The sequence below is a fragment of the Alosa sapidissima genome, chromosome 5, assembly GCF_018492685.1.
Source record: "Alosa sapidissima isolate fAloSap1 chromosome 5, fAloSap1.pri, whole genome shotgun sequence".
In the NCBI taxonomy this organism is placed as follows: Eukaryota; Metazoa; Chordata; class Actinopteri; order Clupeiformes; family Clupeidae; genus Alosa; species Alosa sapidissima.
The window spans coordinates 17,396,988-17,422,405 of record NC_055961.1 but is presented as its reverse complement, the minus strand read 5'-3'; the positions used below and the strand labels follow the sequence as shown (position 1 = coordinate 17,422,405).

General features: G+C 41.2%; 2 protein-coding genes and 1 pseudogene across 4 annotated transcripts; 1 reads left to right on the top strand and 2 right to left on the bottom strand.

Annotated features, from left to right (window-relative positions):
- Positions 1–4,676: 4,676 nt before the first annotated feature.
- On the bottom strand, positions 4,677–9,537 carry sat2b (spermidine/spermine N1-acetyltransferase family member 2b). The gene is made up of 6 exons (XM_042091986.1): positions 9,379–9,537; positions 9,187–9,238; positions 9,000–9,083; positions 5,907–6,008; positions 5,753–5,793; positions 4,677–4,986 (listed from the first exon to the last, which is right to left on the bottom strand). Exons 1-6 carry the CDS (start codon positions 9,439–9,441, stop codon positions 4,807–4,809), a joined length of 522 nt encoding a protein of 173 aa, XP_041947920.1. The 5' UTR covers positions 9,442–9,537; the 3' UTR covers positions 4,677–4,806.
- A 216-nt stretch (positions 9,538–9,753) lies between these two features.
- LOC121708983 lies at positions 9,754–17,458 on the top strand. 3 transcript variants are annotated; one of them, XR_006031813.1, is made up of 9 exons: positions 9,754–9,960; positions 10,041–10,089; positions 10,200–10,283; positions 11,756–11,857; positions 11,979–12,019; positions 12,283–13,713; positions 15,183–15,814; positions 16,117–17,051; positions 17,400–17,458. XR_006031813.1 is itself a non-coding variant. In XM_042091982.1 (8 exons), the coding sequence occupies exons 7-8, from the start codon at positions 15,220–15,222 to the stop codon at positions 16,191–16,193; spliced, it is 672 nt and encodes a 223-aa protein (XP_041947916.1). In that variant the 5' UTR covers positions 9,754–9,960; positions 10,041–10,089; positions 10,200–10,283; positions 11,756–11,857; positions 11,979–12,019; positions 12,283–13,713; positions 15,183–15,219; the 3' UTR covers positions 16,194–16,997. The 3 variants fall into 3 exon arrangements, 2 of the variants coding, with proteins under 2 accessions (XP_041947916.1, XP_041947917.1); XM_042091982.1 differs by lacking the exon at positions 17,400–17,458 and having other exon boundaries at positions 16,117–16,997; XM_042091983.1 differs by lacking the exons at positions 11,756–11,857; positions 17,400–17,458 and having other exon boundaries at positions 16,117–16,997.
- Positions 17,459–17,559: 101 nt separating this feature from the next.
- LOC121708987 lies at positions 17,560–22,701 on the bottom strand (annotated as a pseudogene).
- Between the last annotated feature and the right edge of the window lie 2,717 nt (positions 22,702–25,418).

Genomic DNA, 25,418 nt, shown 5'->3' with positions numbered 1-25,418 from the left:
ACTCCCCTCGCAGCAGACAAACACCACCATTAACAAAGACTGTTAAACTATGGCCCAAGAACGTACTGTCTCAGCTCCAGGATTGCTTTGCGTGCACTGACTGGGATGCATTTGAACACCACAACCTGGTTGAACTCACTGAGACCACTCTGTCTTACATTAATTACTGTATGGACAATGTCAAAACTGAAAAAAAAAGAAACTCAGAATCTATCCAAACCAGAAACCCTGTATGACCAGCCCAGTTCGCATGCTTCTAAAAGACCGAAATGCTGCCTTTAGGTCAGGGGACAAATCTTTGTATAGCCAGGGTCAAGTTAAGGCAAAGAATCTATAATGGAAGATTGAGGACCACTTCTCTGAGGGCAACCCACAGCAGGTGTGGCAGGGCCTCCAGCATTTTACCAACTATTAGGGGTTTGCACGGCATGTCATCAGATCGGGACGTCGCCATATTGGAGATACTCGCATCACAAGAAACCATTAGGCACTGAAGTAGATTCCTAATGTCGTCAAGTAAAATGGTTAATTATTGCCGTGTTTTAGGTTGTACTAATGGGTCAGACCGAGAAAAACATTTGGAGTAGGTATCGACTTCCAAAACCAGGGAGAAAGGAGAATAATGCCAGAAGTTATCAGAGGAGGGGGGGGGGGGGGCGCTTGTGGTTGGACTTGGTACTGCGTCTCCCTCACCCAACTCATATGGATCTGCACTGCCAATAAACCGTAATTTCTCGAAATATCGCGTCTTTTCTTGTGGTCCAAGTCCTGCCCTATATGCCTTTGCATCTTGGACGAGTTTTGATGAGCTTTTCTGCTGATTAGATATGGCTATAATCACTTAAGGTATCCGAAGTCATAATACTCCGTTGTACATTCAATTCTTTACACCGAGTGCCTCCAACATGGCCATGCAGCTGGGTTACCGCCCAGAAAGTGACGTAGAACAGAATAGAACAGTGCAAATCAACTTGGGCAATTCCATGCAAAGGTCATCCTTACCATGGAAAAAAAAAGTTGTGCATACGCAAATAGAACTGTTGTTAAAATCTTCATTTAGGTCTATATTTTATTATTGGAGAATGACACTCTTTTTACATCATAAATATGGTGTGCAACCATACAGAAACAACTTTTTTTACATGGTAATATTATACATTTCAAAAGTGGATAAATGGACCCAATGTTCAAACTAATTGTGTCATTTGACAAATTCCAGATTGACAAGGGAATGGTAGAGCAATGTCTATGCTCAGCTTGCCTAAGAGCACAACTCTTAACAACAACTTGCTGACTTAAAAACAACTCTTTGTTTTTAAGTCAGCAAGTTCCATGGCCATGTCACATCCATAACGTTTTATAGGAAAAGTTTATGCTACACATACAGTGTTGATGCGACAATGTCCATAGTGTCTGTGCACAGCTGATATATATCAATGTAAAGTGTGATGACCAAATTGTGCCCCTTTCTTACTTGTAAAACCTTTAATGGAGCGTTATGGATGTGACGTTATGGATGTATAATAATGTGAATTTACACGACTGGGGACTTTATTATACCTCAAAGCTAAATAAAAAACGTCTGTTCTGGTGGCATGTCAGTTTCAACGCATTTCAACTTAGTGTTTACAATTGACATTTCAAAGATTATTAGGTTGATCAAAACCACAGGGAGGCCTTGCCTAACCATTAGCAAAACAAACATAATATTAAAATACCTCCAGTGATTAGCCTAGCCATAGCCTATTTTCAAGTGGCCTAATAGAGCTGGTAAGTCCCGCCCCTTCCGCTAACCCCGCTGGACCTCTAGATTGAAAAATCGTTAATGCAAGTGAATGTGAGAAAATAATTATTTTCTGGTCCCGTTTGAATTTTGCCATGAATGTCAACATATGTTGTCTGTGATTTTTTAATATAAATTTTCGTGTAAAGAATACTATAATTTAGCGGGTAGAAGTTTGATGCGGTTAAACTTTGTGTGAGAGCACTTTGTGGACTACAACTTTCCCCTAGACGACAGCTAACTAGTTTCCCATAACAACCATCAGTTGGTCGAGATGGAGACGGGTTATTAAGATCGACTTTGAACACAGTGAACCATACAACTTTACAATCACACTGTATCATAGTGTTAATGTGTTGAGTGAAGCTAGACATGTTTCGAATATTTTTATTACCATGTGTGTTTATTCCTGCCGTTACGAAAACTAGCATCTCAGCTAATGTTAGCGATTAGCTCACGTCGCATAGGTGACATCAGAGAATGTCTAATAAGGGGAGAACCGCCACTCTCGGGAAACTTCCGGTTTCTGAACTGGTTGCAGTTCCTTTTCTGGTTCCACATGAGGGCGCTCACGAATAAGTGCAGAATGAATGGAGGCCTATGGAGCTGTACCCCTCAAATCCACTTTTCTCGGGATATAATTTTTTGCCCAGAAATTCGAATGTTGCAGTCAAAAGCGGGGGCAGAGAAAATACAAACCGCTGAGTATTATATTTTTTGAGTCACTTATTTGTTCTAAAAAGCCTTTCAAATGTGTCAATGACGTCATTCATTAGCAGAAAGCTAGTGTGTGGGCAACAACGACCCAACCTGTAAGAAATCGAAAGGACGTGACTACTCGTTCATTCAACTTTTGACCTATAATCCATATTGATCTTGCAGAAACCACAATCAAATCTTCAATTTCTCAACGACAACCAGGTGAAAGAGACAAATTTAGCCGTCTAGCTCCATAGACCCCCATTGTTTTTGCACTTATTCGTGATCGCCCCTAGCGGAACTGCAACATATTGCAGGTACAATGGAGTTAATAGGGAGTGATCCGGCTCTCCATCAACGGGCTCTGGCAACATGTAGTCTTTCTTGTTATGTCTTTTCCACAACTGCTAGCCGAAGAATCATACAATATACTGTCAAACTCGTAACATGGAAAATTATAGACAACATATGTTACATTCATGGCACAATTCAAACGGGACCAGAAAATAATTATTTTCTCACATTCACTTGCATTGACGATTTTTCAATCTAGAGGTCCACTAGGGCTTTATCGGATGGGCGGGATTTACCAGCTCCATAACGAAAATCTGAGCGATTATCTTCCTGTAACTGTCATACTAATGTTGTACAGTAACTGGATTATCGTGTTAGCTGGTGAAGATGGCTGACTTTGCAGCTAGAGTTAACATAGCAACCTCATTCTGTTGCAGATCTGTTCAGCCTGCCGTTCACGTCTGCTTAACACAGTTTAATTTTAAATGTGATGTGATATGACAGCATTTGAAGTGTCAGGTCCTCTGTAGCTAATACCCACAGAGTAACATGAGTAAGGGCAGCAATAAACTAGATGTACCGCATAGCGGTACAAAATATGATCGCCTCTCAGTCCTGCATATTCTCTTCGCAAAAATAAATCACGCTTGTCAATTTGTCTCCATCTCCTACTCCTGCAACTCATGTGCATGTAAATGAGTGTGCGCATATGCGAGTTTGCTTATGTTTATAAGAGTGTGTGTGTGTGTGTCTGTGTGTGTGCATGTGCGTATGCGTGCCTGTGTTTGTGTGTTTATGTGTGTGTGCATGTGCGTATGCGTGCCTGTGTTTGTGTGTTTATGTGTGTGTGTGTGTGTGTGTGCGTGCGTATGTGTTTGCATGCCCACATACGTATGCGTGCCTGTGTGTGTGTGTTTATGTGTCTGCATTCATGTGGGTGGGTGTTTGTGCATGTGTGTGTGTGTGTGTGTGTGCTTCCCTGACTGTATGTGTTTATGTGTGTGTGTGCTTGCCTGTCTGTATGTGTGCGATTGTGCGTGCGTGTGTGCACATGTGCGTGTGTGTGCATGTGCGTGTGTGCACGTGCGCGTGCATGTACTTTATGTGTGCAAATCACAAATGAGTGGGTATGGGTTAGGTTCATGCGGGCTTTTGAGACTAACATACCATAAATATTTTGTCATCCTAGGTGCAACGGTTCAGGTAGGGCTAGTTATTCAGGGGAGTGGCCACCAAGTTTCATGTTCCCTGGTGTTTCAGTAACCCGGGAATCACTGACCAAAATTGATGACGGTAAAAGAAAAAAAATAATTTATTTTTTATATTTTAAATGACTTGTTGTCCTGATTCTTCCTGTGGATCTTAGTGGGCACTGAGGAAGCAATAATTTCATCGCTAGTTTTTCATGATTACTATTTCAATTGTTTCATATCAAAATTCACTACTTAATTATGTGTTTTATGTAGTTTGTCGAGGACTGGTTCAGACACGTCACATCCATAACGTGAAACCGTCACATCCATAACGCCAGTTTTTCCTACATAATGCATTATGAAAATGACGCATAGTTTCAAAAACACACTTTTTGTGTTCATTCAAGTCTCCTTCATGGTACATATATCATATTTTCGGCAGTTTCCTTTAAAATTCACAGAGTTTGTAGAAAACCTGTAATCTCTCACAAAAGTGTGTCCATTTCATGTCACATCCATAACGCTGATAAAATGCCTTGTATTCTTAGGATGAAATTGATTATATGAAATTTGAGGATTTCTCAGTATTCAGAGGACTGAGGTTGCATTAAAAGTTATGCAAATTAATTCACTGATACTAATTTTGCCCCCACTCTAAGGCATTTTGTTTACCAATATGAGTCCAATTGTCACATCCATAACGCTGGAACTGCCCACTTACAGTTACTAACAATGATGTAAAGTATGAAAGGAACATAGCTGGCTACACACACAACCACAGTCATTATAAACACACACAGTCACAACAAAATCCTCACAGCTAAGATTCCTTAAGTATTACTTCTTCGGGGCCTCTTCTGCAAGCTTGTCCAGCGCTTCCCCGTCGAAACGAAGGAAGTGCCACCCTTCACTCTTGGTGAGGTTCTGAGCACCCTTGGCAATGTAGAAGTCCATTGAGGGAGTGTTCCAGTCCAGAACAGACAGTTGCAAGCGGGCACACTGCTGCTCCTTGCCCACCTGTGCCAACAAAATTCACTTTGAGTCAGGCCAGTACCACGTCTGAGAACAAGAAACTGCAGCACCCAACACTCTACATTCCAACACACATTTTATGAGTTACTGTTCTGGTTATATATGTTCCTACAGCACTGTATTTCACAAGTCATAGTGCAAACTGATAACATAACCTCATAAACTATAAGGGAGTAAAGATCTTCCCAATAACAGAGTCGCATTCGCTTGGTCCTACTGGATTCTTTGAATCTTCCTGGTCTCTAGTGAACTAGCCCACAGTCCCACCAGTTTTAAACAGAACCAAGGATGAGTCATCAACAGGGGGTGTTATTGTACATAACTGAGCAATAGAATCAGAGGACCACAGGAAAAAAACAGCTATATTTTGGTGCCACCACCACCAAACTAATTTTTCAGGTTCCAAACCAATTTATTTTTGGTCAAAATACTCCAAATGGTTCAGCATCTGGAGAGTGAACTGGGCCTGTTCTCTGCTGGTGGAAAAGGCTCAGACGCTTTGCAAATATATCATTTGACCTCAAGGGGGCATCAGAACCACAATGTCACCGTCATTCTTGAGGCATCAGCAGAAGTTGAATTGAAGTTAATTCAATTAGACTTCAAATTTCAAATGATTTTTGAACGAATACAATTTGGATGAACACACAAACACAAATAAAGATATATAGATACAACATGTTAGAGCCTTCTGCAGTTCTCATTAAAATGGCAGTGTAGGTCATGTGTAATAAAGGTCAAGCAAACTTACTCTGGCCACTGAGCTCATCAGTGCTTTTCCAATCCCTTTACCTGGGAAAAAGGAAGGAAAGCAACTTTTACAAACCTCGTGTCTAATATCACACACACTCATACACTTCAAATGAAGCATGCACATAATTTACTAAAAAAAAAAAAGTGTTTACCTCGAAATTCTGGCATGACATAGAGATCCTCCAAATAAACACACCTGCCTTTCCATGTGCTATAGGTATAGAAGAATAGGCCGTAGCCAACCTTGACGTGTCCTGCATGGGGATTCATAAAGATATCAAATTACACAATCTCCTATCAGGATAATCTTAACCCATGTACCCAGATTTAGCCTAGATGTACACATTGAGATGCAGAGGATGCATAATTTTGTCCACCCTAGTATCTGTCTGATGCTAAGTACTTCTATCTTCTATAGAAGTACTCTTCTATCTTCTATAAGTCTATTGCTGTAGCTGTAGCTCTGTAGCTTAAATGTTAAAATGCTTAAATTTTAATAGCTTACATGTTATTTTATTGCTGTAAGTCGCTTTGGATAAACGCGTCTGGCAAATGAATGAATGTTAATATAAATGTAAGTATCCAAGTTTGCTAACATGTTGCCTGTCACAATCTGAATGAGGTTGTTGACTTCCTGTCTGCCAATCTCAGTCATCATGCTCTTGTGTGTTTATCACAAGAGAGAAAATCGCAAAAACAATGATAGGGGAAGTGAAGTGTTAAAAGAGTTGCCTTTAACAAGTCAAGTTTAGCTCATTGAAGGCATACTGACTTGGATCCATATTGAGTATATAGTTAAAAAATGATTTGAGAGAATCATGGAGTGAAAAGGGCAAGACGGGATGCCATAGATCAATAAATAATAAGCATGTCCTTATTCGCACCTATAGGGAAATATTCTAATTACAATTGTAAATAATATACTGTATAAATGAATTCTTAATACACAAGGTCTATATTTTTTATTGAATCATAGGTAAGCCCACGCTGCAGGGCTGGTCGTATATTTCATGGGATGAGGCATCCGTAGGATAGTCTAACAAAAAGGAACTAAGGAATCTTAGGACAAGTATTTTAGGGTAAAATATAGTAATCTTATAGGAATAATATAAATCTACAATTAATCTTATAGTATTTTGGGACATACTATATAAGTACTATAATACTGTAGGCTATACATAAGGACACTAAGGCAAGGTAGAGGTATAGGTCTTATAGAATATCATAGAGGTATTATATACAGCGGGGGAAAATAAGTACATGTATTGAACACGTCAACATTTTTTCAGTAAGTATACTTCCAGTGAGGCTATTCACATGAAATTTTCTCCAGACATTAGTATTAATTTAGGTAATCCACACATATTAAAAAATCCCAACATTAATGTCCTGTATAAATTAATTCTTAATACACAAGGTCTATATTTTTTATTGAATCATAGGTAAGCCCACGCTGCAGGGCTGGTCGTATATATTTCATGGGATGAGGCATCCGTAGGATAGTCTAACAAAAAGGAACTAAGGAATCTTAGGACAAGTATTTTAGGGTAAAATATAGTAATCTTATAGGAATAATATAAATCTACAATTAATCTTATAGTATTTTGGGACATACTATATAAGTACTATAATACTGTAGGCTATACATAAGGACACTAAGGCAAGGTAGAGGTATAGGTCTTATAGAATATCATAGAGGTATTATATAAAAAAATCCCAACATTAATGTCCATAAGTAGAGTTATGAGTAAAAAAGTGGAATGACACAGGGAAAAAGTATTGAACACGCTAAGAAAAAGCAGTACACAAAGGCAAGGAATGGCAAGGAACAAGCTGGAATCTATACATAGTTAGAGAGTAATTATCCCTCATATATGTGCAAATTAATATAAGAAGGGTTAGTACATATTGATGAGCTATAAAAAGGTTTTTCATTACCAAGGTGTCACACAAGAAACATTTCATGATGGGTAAAAGCAAAGAGCTCTTCCAAGACCTTTGCTACAATATTGTTGCAAAACATACTGTATCGATTGAACTGGTTACAGATGCATTTCGAAACTTCAGAATCATCCTTAGCAGTATTGGAGCCATTATCTGGAAGGAACATCACTGCATCATCAATCGGCCATGCACAGGATCTCCTCACAAGATTTCTGACCAGGAAGTCAGAAGTATAGTCAGAAATGTAGACTAATGTAGTGTATCCTAGAGCCAAGGACCAATCGGAGAAAGCTCCAGAAAGACTTGGAAGCAGCAGGTTTAATTGTTAGAGAGAAAATCATAGGTAATGCACTCCACAGCCATGGCCTCTATGCACGCTCACCCCGCATGACTATATTACTGAAAAAAAAAAAACATGTCGAAGCAAGACTATGAAATACTGAGAGAATGTATTCAGGCAAGAGCAAAATTTAACTTTTTGGATGTCATACTACACACCATATTTGGAAGAGACGGCACTGTGCATCACCCTGCAATGGCACTGTGCATCACCCTAAAAATACCATACCAACAGTGAGGTTTGGAGGTGGGAGCATCACGGTGAGGGACTGTTTTTCATCTCATGGTACTGGCAGACTTCATACAGTTGAAGGAATGATGGATGGAGCCATTTTTTCTGGGAGAATCTTGCCATCCACCAGGACAATGAGGATGAGACATGGCTAGACCTTCCAGCAGGACAATGATCCAAAGCATTCAGCAAAGGAAACTCTCAATTGGTTTCAGAGAAAGGAAATCAAGGCCCTGACTTAAATCCAATTGAACAGTTTTGGAAGTTATCTAAAGATCAGTATATATAAGAGGAACCCCTGGAATCTTCAACATTAAAAGACTATCTGTTTAAAAAAAATGGGCCAAAATCACACTGATTAATCATACAGGAAATGCCTTGAAGCTCTCATTACAAATAAAGGCTTTTCCACAAAGTATTTAAGAAATTTCAGCAGGCGTGTACTTTTTTTCCTGTGGCATTCCAATTTTTTACTCATAACTCTACTTATTGACATTAATGTTTGGATATTTTTATGTATGGATTGCCTAAGTTAATACTAGTGTCTGGTGAAAAGTTCATGCGAATAGCCTCACTAGAAGTATACTTACTGAAAAAAATGTCTTATTTTCCCTGCTGTAACTATAGAAATATTGACATCATAGTATCTCTCTGAGATGGTAATGTTTGGAGTGGCTCTTTGGTTTCCTTTGAACCTTAGCTGCTTGCATGGAATATTGTTAATGTTTACCATCTTTAGTTTTGTGTTCCTCTGGCACCTCTGCAATGAGACAGTGGTAGAAGGGATTTTGACAGAAGCCGTCCCGTTTCAGCACTGGACAAATGAAACACAAAAACACAAAACTCGACTTTTTCCGTGAACATGATTTGATTAAATTAGGCTACCTAAAGTCGCTATAAAATGGATAAACTGGCACCTTCATGAGATATCTTGACCTGGTCGGACATTTTTTCATAGTCAGCCAATTCCTGAAAGTTCAGAGAAAAGATGAGGGGAAACTTATTCTTTGCAATATGTTCACTTCAATGGGTGCATGCATGCACGCGTGCATATGTCACACATACCATGACCTCGTGCTAAACGGTCCGCTCTTTGCGGTTTAACTTACTATTATCATCCGAGATATGTCTTTACAATCTTCTGGTGTAGCAGCCCGAATAGTGAAATCCATTTGGAGATGATACAATTACAGACCAACGCAAGACTCGTCCTTTGAACCTGAAGAATAACTGCCTAGTGTAGAAGTGAACCTAAAGCTTATGTTCGAGAGCGTCAATATGCACCAATAGACGCGCACAGTATACGTCGAATATCTAAAAAAATATTATCCAGACTCAAAATACCAAAGTCTATGAATTTTCGGATTTATTAGATTAAATCTTGAGATTGAAACTCTTCTAACCATTGAGAAAAACACCCCATAAACCAAAGTACCGAAATGTGCGTATATTTGGTGACATATTGATTTCTAAGAAGTTCTTTCGAATTCGTGTAGGCTAGAGAACTGCCGGTGAATTTGCATAATATCTTGAATCTTGTAGCCTATGGAGAAACTGTAGCCTACCCAGTGTTTCTTTTACTGTCTGTGTGTAGCCTAGGAGTAGTTTAGTAGTAGCCTAGTTTTAAAATGGATTTCAGAATTCGTCCCCCTAAGCCCGATGACTTCAAAGATGTTTTCCGCATGGTCACGGTTAGTTCTTGAACTAAATGTTACTGTTTTGACCTTTGAGGCTGTCACAAACGTTAATTTGTATCCACCTGTGTGTGCAGGAGCTGTCTCTTCTTGAAAAGTCACCTGATTTGCAGATATCCAGGGAAGGTGAATGTTGTTCTGGATCAGAGAACTACTTTGGGTTTACAGAATGATTTCATACTGAATGGAAATTTGATCATAGGCTATGCCTAACTATATTTTTGCTTGCATTTCAGAGTTGAAGCAGGACCTTTTCTGTAAAACTCCTTTCCTTCAGTGCCTCATTGCAGAAGTACCAGCACATTGTAAGACTTGGGAAGGTAAATATGGCAGCACTCTCTTGATCAGAAACATCACCAGAGCCAAGTGCATGTCATCTGAATAAACATAGCCTAACTGAGATTTCATATGTTTATATCCGATGAGGATAGGCTATTTAATAATGTGACCACAATGCATTCCATGCTCAACATGATTTTCCTGTACTAATATTATAAGTTAGATAATTCAATTGTGTCAACTTGACTTTCATGTTTTGTCTGCACATTGTGTTCCTTTGGTGTAGGCCTACTTTTTTACTTATCACACAGGCCTATCACTGAAAACTTAACACTCTGTTCATTTTCATATCAGTACAGCAGCAATGGAAACATCTATAGACTGCTCATAAAATGATAAAATATGAAGAAGTGATATTAGCCAACATAAAACTGACCAGGAGTCAGTTTACTGGACATTGTGCATTGCTACACTGATCGTACTCCATATATTATGATAAGACCATAGAATTTCTTCTGAAACTAGTGGCAACAATGATTTACAACATCATCTTTGAAAGGTTGTTGACTACAGATGAAAGGACCTGTAAAAGAAAATTTGGACACGTTCTATCTCCACTTCATATGAATAAGAGTAGCCTGGGTGTTCCCATGCTGCCTTGCGCGCGATTTGATTCACGCTGCTAAGGCAGCCTGGAGACCATGGAGCAAATTTTCGCCTGAGATAGGGAACCAATCACAGAACAGGTGGGAAAGCAAGACGATGATGAGCTATGCACAGACGCATTTGATAGACATCCGTGGCACCCAATAAACGGATCTGGGCATTTTTTTCAAATACGAGAAAATGAACGTTTGGTTCCCAGACCACGTTTCATTGAGAAGTGGTGGCGCTAGCCAGGCTAGAATAAGAGTACAATCTTTGAACATCTTACAGACGTCTCCAAATGTTTTGACACAACCTTGCAAATATGTTTAGAATGTATAAAGCTTGAGCAAAGGTCTGTATCAGAGAAGTCATCTCTGTAATAAGTAATCCCTAGTCCTGTGGCCACACCTTTTGTTACTTTCAGAAGGCCATTGCACTCTTTATGGCATGGCAGTAAATCAAACGAAGCACATCTTTTTTTTTTTCTCAGGGCTCTATATTCAGTGTAATCATTTTGGAGTGACATTTTGAGAGTCACATTGGGGACACCACATTTGTGTGATATTTAATGGCAGAAAAGCAATATAAAGCGTGTAGCATTACTAATATGTTTTTGAGTATAAACATATTTGGATACAGTTTATAGCACTGAGTTATTACGCACCTGCGGGGAAACATTGAAGTCAGTTGTTTTATTAGATCCTTGGACCTTCCCATAGAAAATGCAGAAGTAGATGATATTATATACACAGATGTGTTTTATTGTGTGCCTTAAGTAGTATTATGTTACAATAGACAGATTCCTGTCTATTGTAACATAATACTACTTAACAGCGGACCTCTGTGTGTGTCTGTCTCACTTCAGGCCATACAACTGTTGCATATACTCTTTTTACAAATGCCTACTGCACTTGGAATGGGAGGGCAGTGTATTTGGGAGATTTCTATGTCATGCCTGAATGCAGAGGTAAAACCTTCACTAAATTGTATGTTAATATATTTATTCTATTATTCAACAGTGCATGATAAGAGAGCAAGATTCGGTAGCCTTTCTAAATGTCTACTTTTTTCCCCTTTTTACCTCACAGGAAAAGGAGTTGGGAGAGCACTTTTGAGTACAGTGGCAAAGGTGAGGCGGATCAGAACACACTTCTCCTCATTCGCCCATATGTCACACACATAACCATCTCCATCTACAAAGTACACACACTGGATGAATTATGTTTTGTGGTTTTGTTTCTGTTGTAACAAGTATGCCATAAAAATTAAATCGAATTGAATTGGTTTGACTTGTAAATAATGCATGCAAGGGTTGATGCTTTATGATCGCTGGGAAAATGCTGTTGGATACATGATTAGTGGTTGCTGGTAAACTCTTATCTCTGTGTTTAGGTGGGAAAGGAACAACACTGTGCAATTATGTTGACAGAGATGAGAGGCAACACACCGCTCATAGACTTTTATATTGCTAAAGGTGGGGAGGACCTCACAGTTACAGAAAGACGCCACTTTCTGCGCTTTGACGGAGATGCCTTGGACAAACTTGCACAGGAAGCACCACAATGTACTTGAAAAAATCTATTGCAAAAAGTTTTTTTTTTAATGAAAGACAAAGTACTTGCATAATGTTTATGAACATTTTTACTTAGCACATGTGATAAACAAATTAGCCAGTGGATGGTGCTACCTATGACGCGCAAACAAGCATTTGCTTTGCATATAGGACAGGAACAGCTTTCATACCGTGTGTTAATAGGGTGTAGCTTCAGGTAGGACCAGGGTCTACTACATCCAGGATTGACTGGACTGCTGATTTATTGTTATTGATTTATACAATATTATTTTCCCTTCACCCTCTATATAAATCTGCCACCCCTCAACATCCCACCATTTTCTCCGTCTTTGCCTATTTTTGTCAGCTGGTCAGTCACAGTGATGACGCCATCACAAGACAAGAATACATTTTGAGTAATTCATCAACTTCCATCCCACTCTGCCAATGTTTATCCAGCCACATTTTTACCATATTTGGGGGGCCGCACTCCTGTATTGCTGCATCATGTGAGAGTGACTTAATGTCCTCCAGGACAGACCGCAAATACCCATGACTCTGGGCATAAGGTCATAACAATATGACATGCTGGGGTAAATGCACCATGAAAACAGGAAACATTACACTTCACATGATCTTTCATGTTGAAACTCCAATATATGCAACAATATTTAAAAGGGGTTATGCAACGTTGGGGGGGGGTAATTGTTATTGTAATTCAAGAGTCTGTAGATATACCGTCGCTATGATAAACAGGATATGATTTCTGAGCCTATTGAATAAGATGAAATATCATCAGGCCTATCTAATGTAAATGGTGTCACACATTGTGTCTTACTGGCACATTGTTTCACTTTTCCTGGTCATTAAATTTTTTACAGCAAGTTCTTTTCCCGACATCCTCACACTGAGATGTCCGATTGCTGTTAACCGTAGGTTAAATGCATGCTTTGCACCCACTTCAAATGAATTCATTGACCCACCTCCACTCTACCTCTCCGAATAAGACGTCACGGCAACACGAGGCAGAGTGCAGAACAGGCGACTATGTTTCAGCGACTGGGTCGTGCCGATAGACTATGCAAAGTAGTACGTAGTAAAAGTCAGGCAACGTGAATACTTTACACATTAACTGTTCCGACGTAGTCTGCATATCTTTCAGATAGGCTACACAATAAATACTGTGTCGTTCCATGGTATAGCTGTTTTAACTAGATTTTAGACAGAACAACGGAATCGTGAGCCCAGGATCCCATCCGATCATTTACCTGGTAAGATGCTATTCAGTTTTGTTTACAGTAGTCAGTGTAACTATGAGAATTGTTTTTTGTTGTTGATTTTTTAGTCGTATTTTCTCTCCAATAGCCTGCTGTATTTTATGTTTTCACTTTTGAGTCATTCACGAATTTTGCCCGAAAACATTTCTAGAGTTCATTACTAGGCTTCATGTTTCCCATTGTTGTAGGAAACTATCATCTAAAATGCTTTTAAAGAGACGCACACTACATTTGCATACTAGGTCTAGGCTGTCTCTTATCATGTCGTATTTAACCATATTGCGCACGAGAGGCGACCGCTGATAAGTCCAGGTCAAGGGAGGGTGGGCATGAGTGCATTTTTCAAACTGTGTGGAGAGCTATAGTGAGCCCATGATGTCGCCATAAAAAAGGAGGCAGGAGAACGGGATAAAGTAGCATACTAGGAACAGAGTAATTGAGTAGCCTATTGTAGCATAATAAAGCCTTCTATTTAATTATTTTGCCGTGGTGCTTTAGGCTATGGAGCAAGATCGGAATGTGTGAAGTTGAAAACGGTTGATAACTTTCTCACCGCTTTCCCTTTTGAAACTCAAATGGCTCTTCCTTAACTTCCCCTTAGGAGCGTTAACAGTGAATTTTGCAGTCACATAATTAATTCAATATTAATTTAATTAATTTAGTTTACTTCCACGATAATATCTGATCATAATGGAGATGGTTTAGAATAGATTGTATAGGCTATAAATATATCTAGCAATTTAATATTAATTGTATAGAGTCTTGTATAGATTATGCCTAGCCTACACAGCCTGTATTTATGAATGCACTCAATAATATGCTCAATAAAAAGTCTTTTACAGTTGTGTTGTTGTGAGACTGTTTAAGGAGGCCTAGGTTATGCTGTAATGAAATCCACATCCTTACATGTGTGTTTGTGTGTCAGTGAGAGAGTGTGTGTTTGTGTGTGTGTGTGTGTGTGTGTGTGGCTATTGTGTGGAGAAACAGAAATATTTGGGGTGGAACAGCATGGTGGCTTCCTGAGATTGAAACGCCAGTAGGCCTTTAGTCAAAGCACCATCTGAAAGATGATGAAAGAATGGGGCTAAGAAAAGAGAGAGGATGGAGAAAAGAACAGCACGTTCCAGTTACTTTTATTTATAGATTGTCACGTTGGATCCAAGCCTTACCAACATGTGCATAGAACATCAAGCCACAAGCTACTCAGTCAGAATGCAATGTTCAGGCAAAATGCAAGGCTACAAGAGTATGACTACTTACCAGGGCCGAACGTTAACTTTTTAAAGTGGTTAAAAGTGGTGGCCAGCTTGGCAATCAGGTGTGAGGTTTTGGTTGCCACTTACCACTTGTAACAATTTGGTAACCAAGGGCAACCAGGCAACCATTAACATTGAGCCCTGGTATTTGGAACCCAGCTGTAAATAATGTGGAAACTGACTTCTGTATTCTTGTGATGTCTGTAGGGATCCTGTGGGTTCAGTTCCCAGCCTCTCAGCAGCCATGTCTCTGGGGCGACCCCTGCAACTCATGCGCTCCCTGAGGAAATCGCCCGCCATTTTCCATCACCGCTTCCGCCACGATCGCACCCAGTCACTATCACACGGCGACCCCCTCTTCAAGGTGCACTATCTGGGCACTGAGAAGATCTTCTCCCTGGACCTGGAGCAGGCCGAGGCCGCCATCTCCCATGTGCTGGAGCGATCTCCGGCTTCGGAGAAGCTGGGCAAGGAGCACGCCTTGGTCGTGCGGCCTCGTTACGTAGAGGTGAAGGAGATCGCCACAGGGCGGCAGCTCACCAAGACCTACCTCCGGGACATCGCTTACTGTGCGGCAGACGCAAAGAGGCCAAATGTGTTCCTCTACATATGCAAGCAGCAGGGTCAGCAGCTCCAGTGCCGTGTGTTTTGGTGCAGCCGTCCAGAGAAGGTCAAGGACATGACAAACTGTTTGGCCCGTTCTTTTCAGAGAGCACTGACCGACTGGCAGGAGACTGGCAGTAGTCGCACACAAGGAGAAGACAAGGCGAAAGAGGGGAGGCCACTTTTAAACAATGGCAAGGCTAAGAGCTGCACAATGCCACCAGATCTCAGGAAAGGTGAGCTTACCAAAGAAATGCTTTGTTCTCACAGCTCGTTTGACTTGAGCAATGTGGTGAAGGGGAAACCAATTTATATTAAATATATTTCAGAAAATGTAATCAATTAGTCATTTGCAGTTGCTTGTGAATAAAAAAAAGTAAAGGATATCTGGAGGGTTCTATTAATACTCTGGACAACAGGAAGCAAGTTGTATTTTGTGCCATTAAACTCTCTGGTCAAACAGCCATAATTTAGCTACCCTTCATTGTTTACCAAATAAATCTAAATCAACACTGACTTTTATCTTATGTCACTGCAGGTCGCTCCGCAAGAAGGACTTTAAGCTCTCGCAGTCCGCTGAGAGAGATGATGAGGAGGACAAGTATCAGTGACTGATGGGGGCTTCAAAAGGCCTCCCATACACCCATAACAAAACCAAACAGGAGGCCCACTCCTTAGTGCACAGACTTGCCACTCTCTGGCTGTTGTGTGTATCTAGTGGCACCTGTTCTAAATATGGATTGGATGACTAAAGATCTGACTAAAGATTAAAGAGTTTTTGTTCAGTCAGTGGGTCTTTCCAATGAGGTCACTGCATTCAGATATCAGGACTAAATTCAAACTTGTTTTGATCTGGAAATGTGTTCACTCTCAAGATCTTCATGCATGTTCTGAGTTCGCTGTCCAGATGGTGCTAGTTGGTTGGTTAACAGAACACAGTCTATTCTACAATGCTATGTATTCTCGCCTGTTGAAAGAATGTTTTGAGAAGTAACATGAGAAGTATGGCATGTCATTGTCTTAAAACTTTATAAAAATCTAGTTACATGTCTTATACCACTCATTTGTACAGATGTGACAGCACTGAAAAGTTTGGAGGAGCACTAGTTTTGATATGCAACATTGTGTATGCATTTGTATGGTCTCATCACTTGCCTCTTTTACCTCAAAAGGGAAAGAAATTATTTTCTCAAGGCCAAAGAAAATGGTCAATTCTGGTCTACAGAAACATATGTGTGTTACATTTTTCTTTTCATTGCCATGCAAGTTGTCAGAATGTTCTTTGGAGAAATGTCAGCGCTTAAAAGTTAATAATGTTTTCAGAACATGTTGCCATTTTTACAAAGCTTTGTTTTATGCATTTTACAATTCTGTTTCATATTTTCTGTGTCTCTATAAACAAAGTTAAATAAGTGGTTACATTGTGAGAAGCTCCTTTTTATTGAATATTAGGACGACCAGCTTACAATTCATGTTTATGGCAGTAAGTATATTGGCCTTCTTAAGTGCTTTTCATTACACAAAACGTAAAAACCAAATTCAAATAATTGTTTTTTAAAATGTTATGAAGTATCACAGAATTACATTTGTGCACAACAAATCAGCAAAAGTTAGTGGACTCCGAAGTAAAAAAAAAACAATACAAACTTGATGCAGATTAATTACTGGATGGGTCTCAAATGTCAAACATTAAAAGAGATGGTAAGCCCGCCTAACGACTCTATACACGATGTGATTGGCCCTATCAAAGTTTAATTTTTCCAGCTCGCAAGCCAACGGAGAGTTGTTAGACTAGCCCGGGCAGCAAATTAAATTGGCTAGCACTATGCAAACCTACCAACCAGAAGTGGCACAGCCATGGATGACATGAATATAAAAGTTAAAAATGTAACAAAATTAACTGTGCATGAATATTTGAAGCTTTTGCGATTAGATAATTGCATTGGTTCATATTGTGATTGTGATAATTGTGCAGCCCTGTACCATACACTACCAAATGAAGGGCCATATGAATTTGCAATCAAAAATCCACATCTACCCTCCCTGCCACACATGGCCCTACACAACGATCCACTAAAGCCACTACAATGCTTACGCCTGTAGCTATGTAGCCCACCGTGGTCATCCAAAAGGCAAACAGGTAGAGAGTCTTATCACAGGCCCCTGCAGCTGGATCGTAATTGGGCTGGTATATTGAATAGATCCACACGTTCCCTGTAGACAGACAGACCATCTTAAAGGAACCGTATGTAAGAAATGTATTTCAATTAATCATTAAATGGCCCTGATATGTCACTAGACATTAAGAAATCATGTTCATTTCAAATACTTATATCACTGACAACAGTAGTCCGGCCAGGATATTGTCATTTAAAAAGTGAAGTTGCAGCCCTCAACTGATGTTGATGTTGTGTTTTGTCATGTCATGTTATGTTTTGGCCTGATGCGCCACCCTCCACCTATCTACTAATCACAAAGTCAGTAGTGTTTCGGCATCGGGGTTGGCAACCTCGAGTCAGGGGGAGGGGGAGGGGATACACCGCTCTACAGTAATTTGAAAGTGATTGCAGTACCAGTTTTGGCCACAATCTTACATATGGTTCCTTTAAATATACAGAAACTCCCATCATCTGATGACCTAAACCAATGCTAAAATGTCTTCTATCCATAGAACAGCTTCAGTTATAATGATGTCATCATTATTCCTGTATTTACTCTTACATTTACGTATGATATCATACTGGATTTACATTTATATGCTGTAGGGCTGACTTGCATTTTCTTACCAGCAATAAACTAACAGAAGAGGAAGAGGGAGACGAAGGAGTTCCATGCGTTACAGCGGATGCCCTGGTAGTTGGCCTCAGGATCGTTTGAGCCGGGCTTGCAAGTCAGTAGCGGCATGGCCAAGCTGAAGGCCCCCATCACCACCAGGTAGATAGGTATGTACCTCTGTATCGGGTAGCTATGCAGGTACAGTGCACCTTAGGATGGGAACTGAGAGTGATGCAATGTGAAAATTATGGAAGTTACATATTCCAATACTGGTTAGCAGCAACTGAAGTTAATTAATTTATTTAAAGGCACTCACCAACTACAATCGACGCAATGGTTATGGCGACCCTGAAAGCTGACAAGTTACTGTTGGGAACAACATTTATAATTAAAGAAACATCGTATCGATAAATCTGCCAAGTTGAAACGAGAATGAATGAAAGGTCTGATAAAAATGCAACAGCAAGGAAAAACATAGTGGCCTACCTAAAGCAGGTGTACTGAGTATGCAGCAGAAGATTTGGCATATGTTTTGCAGGATGGTCTCGACCCCCATTGTCTCTGATACTAAACAAAATACAAAATAGAACAAACAAGGAAAACACATACATAGTGTGTACATAGGGCAACTGAACATACTTCAAACATCACAAAAAGACAGTTACATGTGAATAGTTAATCTATGATCACTTGGACCACAGGACAACCACATATATACTCAAATCCATTCATTTCATGAAGAGTGAACTGTGGTCAGCAATTGACCTAGTCACATCAAACCAATTGTGCACCTTAGACACTAAGGTCCCACAAATGTCACAAGGCTTGTTTTTTAAAAAAATACCTTTGGCATGAGTCTGTAGATTTGTTTTCAATTTTGAAAAAAAATCTACAAAATCATGAAAAAGGTGTATTAGAAAACCGAGCCTTATGGCCTGTGTGGGTCATTAGTGTCAAATTTGCACCGCAGCAACTGAAAAATGTTCCAGATTTACTTCTGCAAATTACAAGTGCTTCACCTGAATGGGAATAGTTCCAATTATGTGCTTAGAAAATTACCATGTCTCATTTTACATTGGTATTTGTACACATTGTAATTATACTACTAATTGTAATTATAACTGTGCTCAATTGAGAACTAGTACCTTACCTCTGGCAGTGGAAGTGGGTCGATTTAAAGCTACACCTGAACACTTAACGTTTGTGTGAATTTTGTGATCTTCAGGGTGTGCAAGATGAATTTCACTTTGTTTTTTATTGTCCTTTATACTGCGACTTAAGGAACTCTCTTTTTGAATCAATTCAGTTAAAAAATCCTGATATATTTTGGAAATATGAAGGGGAGATTTTGTGCTGGCTGTTTGAAAATGATGTTTTTGCTTTGGCAAAATTTATAGAAAAGGCCTGGGATCTGCGGCAAAGTATTTTGTATCCCATATGACAAGCCATCTCTATTTGTGTCTAATAAGCCCATGAGGGCTGGGCACCATGGTGTTTGACACTTAAATAAACAAATCAATCAATCAATCAATCAATCAATCAATCAATCAAAATATACTAGTCATGACATGTAAATAGGAAATGTTGGAGATCAGTCGGTCAACCATTTTTTACCTCGATATTTGAAAAATCCTGGCTAGATATCAGCTGAGTAATTTGTAGCATTTTATTTAAAATGTTTATAAACGTAACATATGCTATTAATGGCTTTTAAATGAATTGTGGAATGTAATTATATAGGCTATATATACGAACAACATATTATTTTAGTTTTATTTTCCTGTTGTGCTTTTTATGTCTTGATTCATTTTGTCTTTTGTTAGCTATTTATTTATGTTTTTATTTTTTATAGCACTTTGGTCAACCACAGGTTGTTTTAAATTGTGCTATTTAAATAAACTTGACTATGACTATGTAACAGGGTCGTCTTTGTGGTAGCGCGTTGCGCATACCGCATTAGCCTAATAGACCCCTGTGTCTTTTAAAATAGCCTTTTTCCAAGTAGCCTTGTATTTTCTGATTTATGGAATGATAGAAAGGGATTTTGAATTGTCCATAAAACTCTGTATCTGATATGTCATCAAAATACCTTGACTTTATCCAATGTTCATATATCTGTTTTTAGATCTATATGCAGACACCGAATTGTTTAAGCAGATGATGCCTAATTTGCATATTGAAACATAAGATTTCAAAAACTTGTATTACAAAAATATGTGTTTTTATGTGAGTAAACAACTGGGCAAGTTTCATGGTGATATCTATTAGTTATAAATGTTACCCTGTTCATTTTTACCTGTAGTGTCTCACCTTTAGATCTAATGTATTTTGTGCTTTGTACGAACATTTTCAAAATCTCTGTTGGGCTCCTAGGCTAAAATCATTCAGTAGGTCCTAAAGAAGCCTTGTGTAAAATTTGGTCCTTTTATCCACCTGGTAACAGTAATTTCACTAAGCCACTCCACTAATGGTCTCGGGTTGTGAAATACGTCACATGTGGTTATCTACATTGAAGTCTAGTCCAGTGTTTTTCAACTTTTTTTTGTGCCCCGGCACACTTTTGACACTTGAAATGTCCCACGGCACACTAACATCCTGTGTGTGATAAATAATAAACATACCATAGCCTAAAATTTCAAATAATACACCGATATGGCCTATTATGGCTTCTATGCAAGACCTGCTCGATAAAACAAGCGCCCTCTGTTTCATTTGTAGGTGACTATATTTAATTTAATTGTTGTTATGAACTGGATATGTGATGATTCTGTGAATACTGGATATGGGGCCCCCGTTGTACAATGCCTGCATACCACAAATAGTGCAATCATACAATCAGTGAGAGCAGTGAGTGACATTTGGGTAATTTTCTGCGGCACACCTGATGATCTCTCACGGCACACTAGTGTGCCCCGGCACAGTGGTTAAAAAACACTGGTCTAGTAGACAAGTCCTTGTCAATATTTCTTCCTAACCCAAGGTAACTTACTGGTGCATATTTCATACTATACTTCCACAGATTATAGAAATGGTCAATCCAATAAAACAACAAACATCTTGGTAAGCCAATGGTGGTGGTTCTTGTAGCCATGTAGATAGATAGATAGATACTTTATTGATCCCCAGGGGAAATTCAAGGTCTCAGTAGCATACAGACAACACACACACATTCACTAACAGCAGAAAAAGTAATTAAAAGTATATAATATAAAAACACAACTAATCAATAAGGACAGTAGAAGATAAAGAATATACTAAATATACTAAAATACAAATTATACTAACTAACACTTAATCTAAATCAATTCTAAAAACAGTATCCACATAGTGGTGATTAATCAATCAAGAGGCGCTTGCAATGACTGAGGCAGGGACTGAGCCTGTGATTCTCTGTGCATAGTAAGGTAAGGTGGTCTGTGTGAGTGAGTGTCATGGTGATAGTGGTCATGGTGATAGTGCAAATGAGTAAGAATGTGGCAGAACCTTTACGTGCTTCGTTTCATTTTATAAGTATAAGTAAATATACTCTTTTGATCCCGTGAGAGAAATTTGGTCTCTGCATTTATCCCAATCCATGAATTAGTGAAACACACTAAGCACACAGTGAACACACAGTGAGGTGAAACACACATTAATCCCGACGCAGTGAGCTTCCTGCTACAGTGGTGCTCGGGGAGCAGTGAGGGGTTAGGTGCCTTGCTCAAGGGCACTTCAGCCGTTCCTACTGGTCGGGGTTTGAACCGGCAACCTTCCGGTTACACATCCGAAGCCCTAAACAGTAGGCCATGGCTGCCCCTCAAAAATGCCCCTCATTTAACACAGCAGTAAGCCAACAAAGTCACCATGGATATTTTCTGACACAAATTGGATGTTCATCATATGCCAAACTTCCTTCCGTCAAAAAGCTTACCAGTATCAGTGAAAATGTGCCTTGTAGTCATGCAGCGTTGTCTTCTGATTCAAATAAATGTTGAACTGAAAGCAAAGCAAAAGTACGACAAAAGTATGTTTTCTCTCTGATGAATTGCTGACGGAGTACTCATCACACACATTATGCATACCAATCACCAGGGCCGGTTCTCCCTATACGCACACTACGCAAGTTGCGTAGGGCCCTGCAAATTAATAAAGGCCCCCTCCCCCGTCTCCTCTTGAGTCAAGCTAGTGACAGACAAGTTAGGCCCTATACAGTTATAGCGACAGTGCCTCATACATTAAGAAGATGATCATGAAACCAAATTACCATTCAGGGCATGAAAAACGGAAGAAACTGCACAAGAATGACAGCGGGAACAACAGTCGGGTAAACTTGCTTCGTTCCATGGTTTGATGTCAACATGCGTCTCTCCAGTGCCTGTTGCTGTTGCTGCTGGTCTAGCATAGGCCTACCTAACAGGTAAGTGAATCCCCTGATCTGTCTGCGGCTTGCTTGCCAGCCTTTCCCAGATACAGTACCTCGCAAAGTTGTGAAATATAATCGCATATTCCGTTTGTTTGAATGCGGGCGACTGACATTTTTTTTTAAAAAAAGGCCGCATCTTTAAATGCGTTAAAGGAATTATCCGGAGTAAAATGCACTTTAGATCAATTTACGGATGATTGGGAGTACATACTGTAACAAACTGCAAGATTGTCTCAAAATGGTCTTTATTGGTTACGCACCAAAACACAAGAACACATAATTCTGGGCCAGACCTGACCCTTATGCTCCAGCACTAAGCATCTATATGAGGCTGTATCTAAAACACACACCACTCAACCCTAATTATGAACACTGTAACTAGCTGCAAACATAAACACAACAGACAGGACATACAACATTGTCAACCCACATGGTTTAGACAGTTTAGAACATTACACATACTGCACAGCATCATGGGAGCACAGTCATAACAGCTAGGCTCAGATCATTACACAGCCCCCCGAGACTTAGTCCATGTCCCCTTGACTCCAGTCTTACCCTACGTCAGTCCATGAGCCTGGCTGGGACGCGACGCTGGCGTTGTGGGCGCCCCGCTGTCGCGGCGGTGACTTCCGGTGAACGGTGTTAGAGCCACAGCTCCATTGTCACCAAGTTCCACAGAGTCAGTGTCAAAGTCTCCACGACCCTCAGCTGAGGCCAGGGGTCGATATGGGGCCAGTCGATCACGGTGGAGAGCCACAACTCTCCGACGCTTAATCAGTCTCACACGATAGACCACATCAGACAGCTTCTCTAAGACATCGCACGGCCCGACCCACTGGCTAGTGAGTTTCGGGGAAATGCCTTTCTTTCTCTCCGGGCAGTACACCCACACTTTATCGCCGGTCTGGAACTCCTGGCCGCGACAGCGCGTATCGTAAGCTCGCTTTTGACGTATTCCAGCTTCACTCATAGCCTGCCGGGCCAACTTGTGTACTCCCTTCAGTCTCTCGCGTAGCTGCTTGTAGTATTCCATCCCTGGCTTACCTCCAATCTCCGCTTCCAAGTCCACCGGCGTGCGTAGCTCTCACCCGAACATCAGAGCTGCCGGTGTGCATTTCGTTGACTCTTGCACCGCTGTGCGATATGCCCAGAGCACCAGGGGCAAGTGTAAGTCCCAGTCCTTTTGTCGGTGGTCGGCCAATATGGCCAGCTGCACTGCTAGCGTCCGGTTAAACCGTTCCACCAGCCAGTGGATGCAGAGGTGTTGTTCTCGTTTTCCGGATGCCCATGCGCTGACAAACCTCAGCAAACACCTCTGCCTCGAAATTCCGCCCTTGGTCGCTGTGGAGCTCTTCTGGTGCCCCAAACCGGCAGAACATCTCAGTGACCAGTCTGTCCGCTGTCGTGTAGGCGCTCTGATCTGGCACCGCATACGCCTCCGGCCACTTAGTGAAATAGTCCATGGCCACGAGCACGTAGCGATTTCCCCGCTCTGTGACTGGCAGTGGGCCCATGACATCGACGGCTACCCGCTCCATGGGAGCCCCGACTGCGTATTGCTGCAGCGGAGCGTGCGAGCGTCGCGTGGGGCCCTTCTTCGCTGTGCAGGCGTCACAGCAGTGAACATGCAGTTCAACGTCCAGCCTGCATCCCGGCCAATAGAAGTGGCCTCTCAACCGACGAAGAGTCTTTGCAATACCAAAATGAGCCGCCCCCACTGCCCCATGCACATGTTCCAGTACACAGGCTCGTAATCCAGCAGGAACCAGCAACTGGAAAATGTCAGATTGTCTATCGGGAGCTCGCCAGTGTCTATACAACAGTCCTTGACGTGCTACTATTCCCAGCCACTGTGAATAAATCGCTTTGGTCTCTGGATCGAGTGCTGATACGTCAGTCCATGGCGGTCGCTGACCGGCTTCAATCCATGACCACACTCGGCCGAGCGTGGCGTCTTCCGATTGCGCCTTCCGGATCTCCTCCCTCGACATCACGTCCACCGGCGACTGCGTGTCCGTGGCCCCAGCTGCTGCTCTGCAGTGCTGCGTTGTGGTGTTGGGCTGCGGTGCGTTGTCTCCGGTCTCTCGATCACTGTAGCTGGTAGCGGAAGGTGGCGAGACGACCTCGGGGTGCTGCTGGCGAGCGTTGACTCTCGCTGGCTTGAAGCTGGCGAGCGGTGGCTCTCTTGATGGCGCGGCGCTGGCGAGCGTTGAGTCTCTCGCTGGCGTGCTGCTGACGAGCGTTGGCTCCCTCACTGGCGTGCTGTTGGCGAGCGTTGACCCTCTCGTTGGCGCGACGCTGGCTAGCGTTGAAAACAGCGACTCTCTCTCTCTCTGCCAGCGGTGATGTAGCCTGTAGCCGACGAGCGGGCTCCGGTTGAGCCGCGGCCAGGCTCCTCTCCTCCCTCCGGTGGCAGTGTTGGCACTGGTCTGCTGCACACAGACGCCTGGACAGGGCGTCCGCATTGCCGTGAAGGCGACCCGCCCGGTGTCGAATCTCCATGTCGTAGTCCTGGAGCGCCTCCAACCAGCGAGCCAGCTGGCCCTCTGGTTCTTTGAAGTTCAGCAGCCAGGTGAGCGACGCGTGGTCCGTTCTCAGCAGGAACCGTTTGCCGTAGAGGTAGGTTCGGAAATGGCGCACTGCCACCACCACAGCCAACA

Excerpts from the sequence above, each read along its gene's own strand:
- sat2b (XM_042091986.1), bottom strand. The coding sequence starts at position 9,441 with ATGGATTTCACTATTCGGGCTGCTACACCAGAAGATTGTAAAGACATA. Across the intron at positions 9,239-9,378 it reads ACATATCTCGGATGATAATA|GAATTGGCTGACTATGAAAA; the intron begins GTAAGTTAAACC and ends CTGAACTTTCAG. Across the intron at positions 9,084-9,186 it reads GGTCAAGATATCTCATGAAG|TGCTGAAACGGGACGGCTTC; the intron begins GTGCCAGTTTAT and ends TCATTTGTCCAG.
- LOC121708983 (XM_042091983.1), top strand. The coding sequence starts at position 15,220 with ATGTCTCTGGGGCGACCCCTGCAACTCATGCGCTCCCTGAGGAAATCG. Across the intron at positions 15,815-16,116 it reads GCCACCAGATCTCAGGAAAG|GTCGCTCCGCAAGAAGGACT; the intron begins GTGAGCTTACCA and ends ATGTCACTGCAG.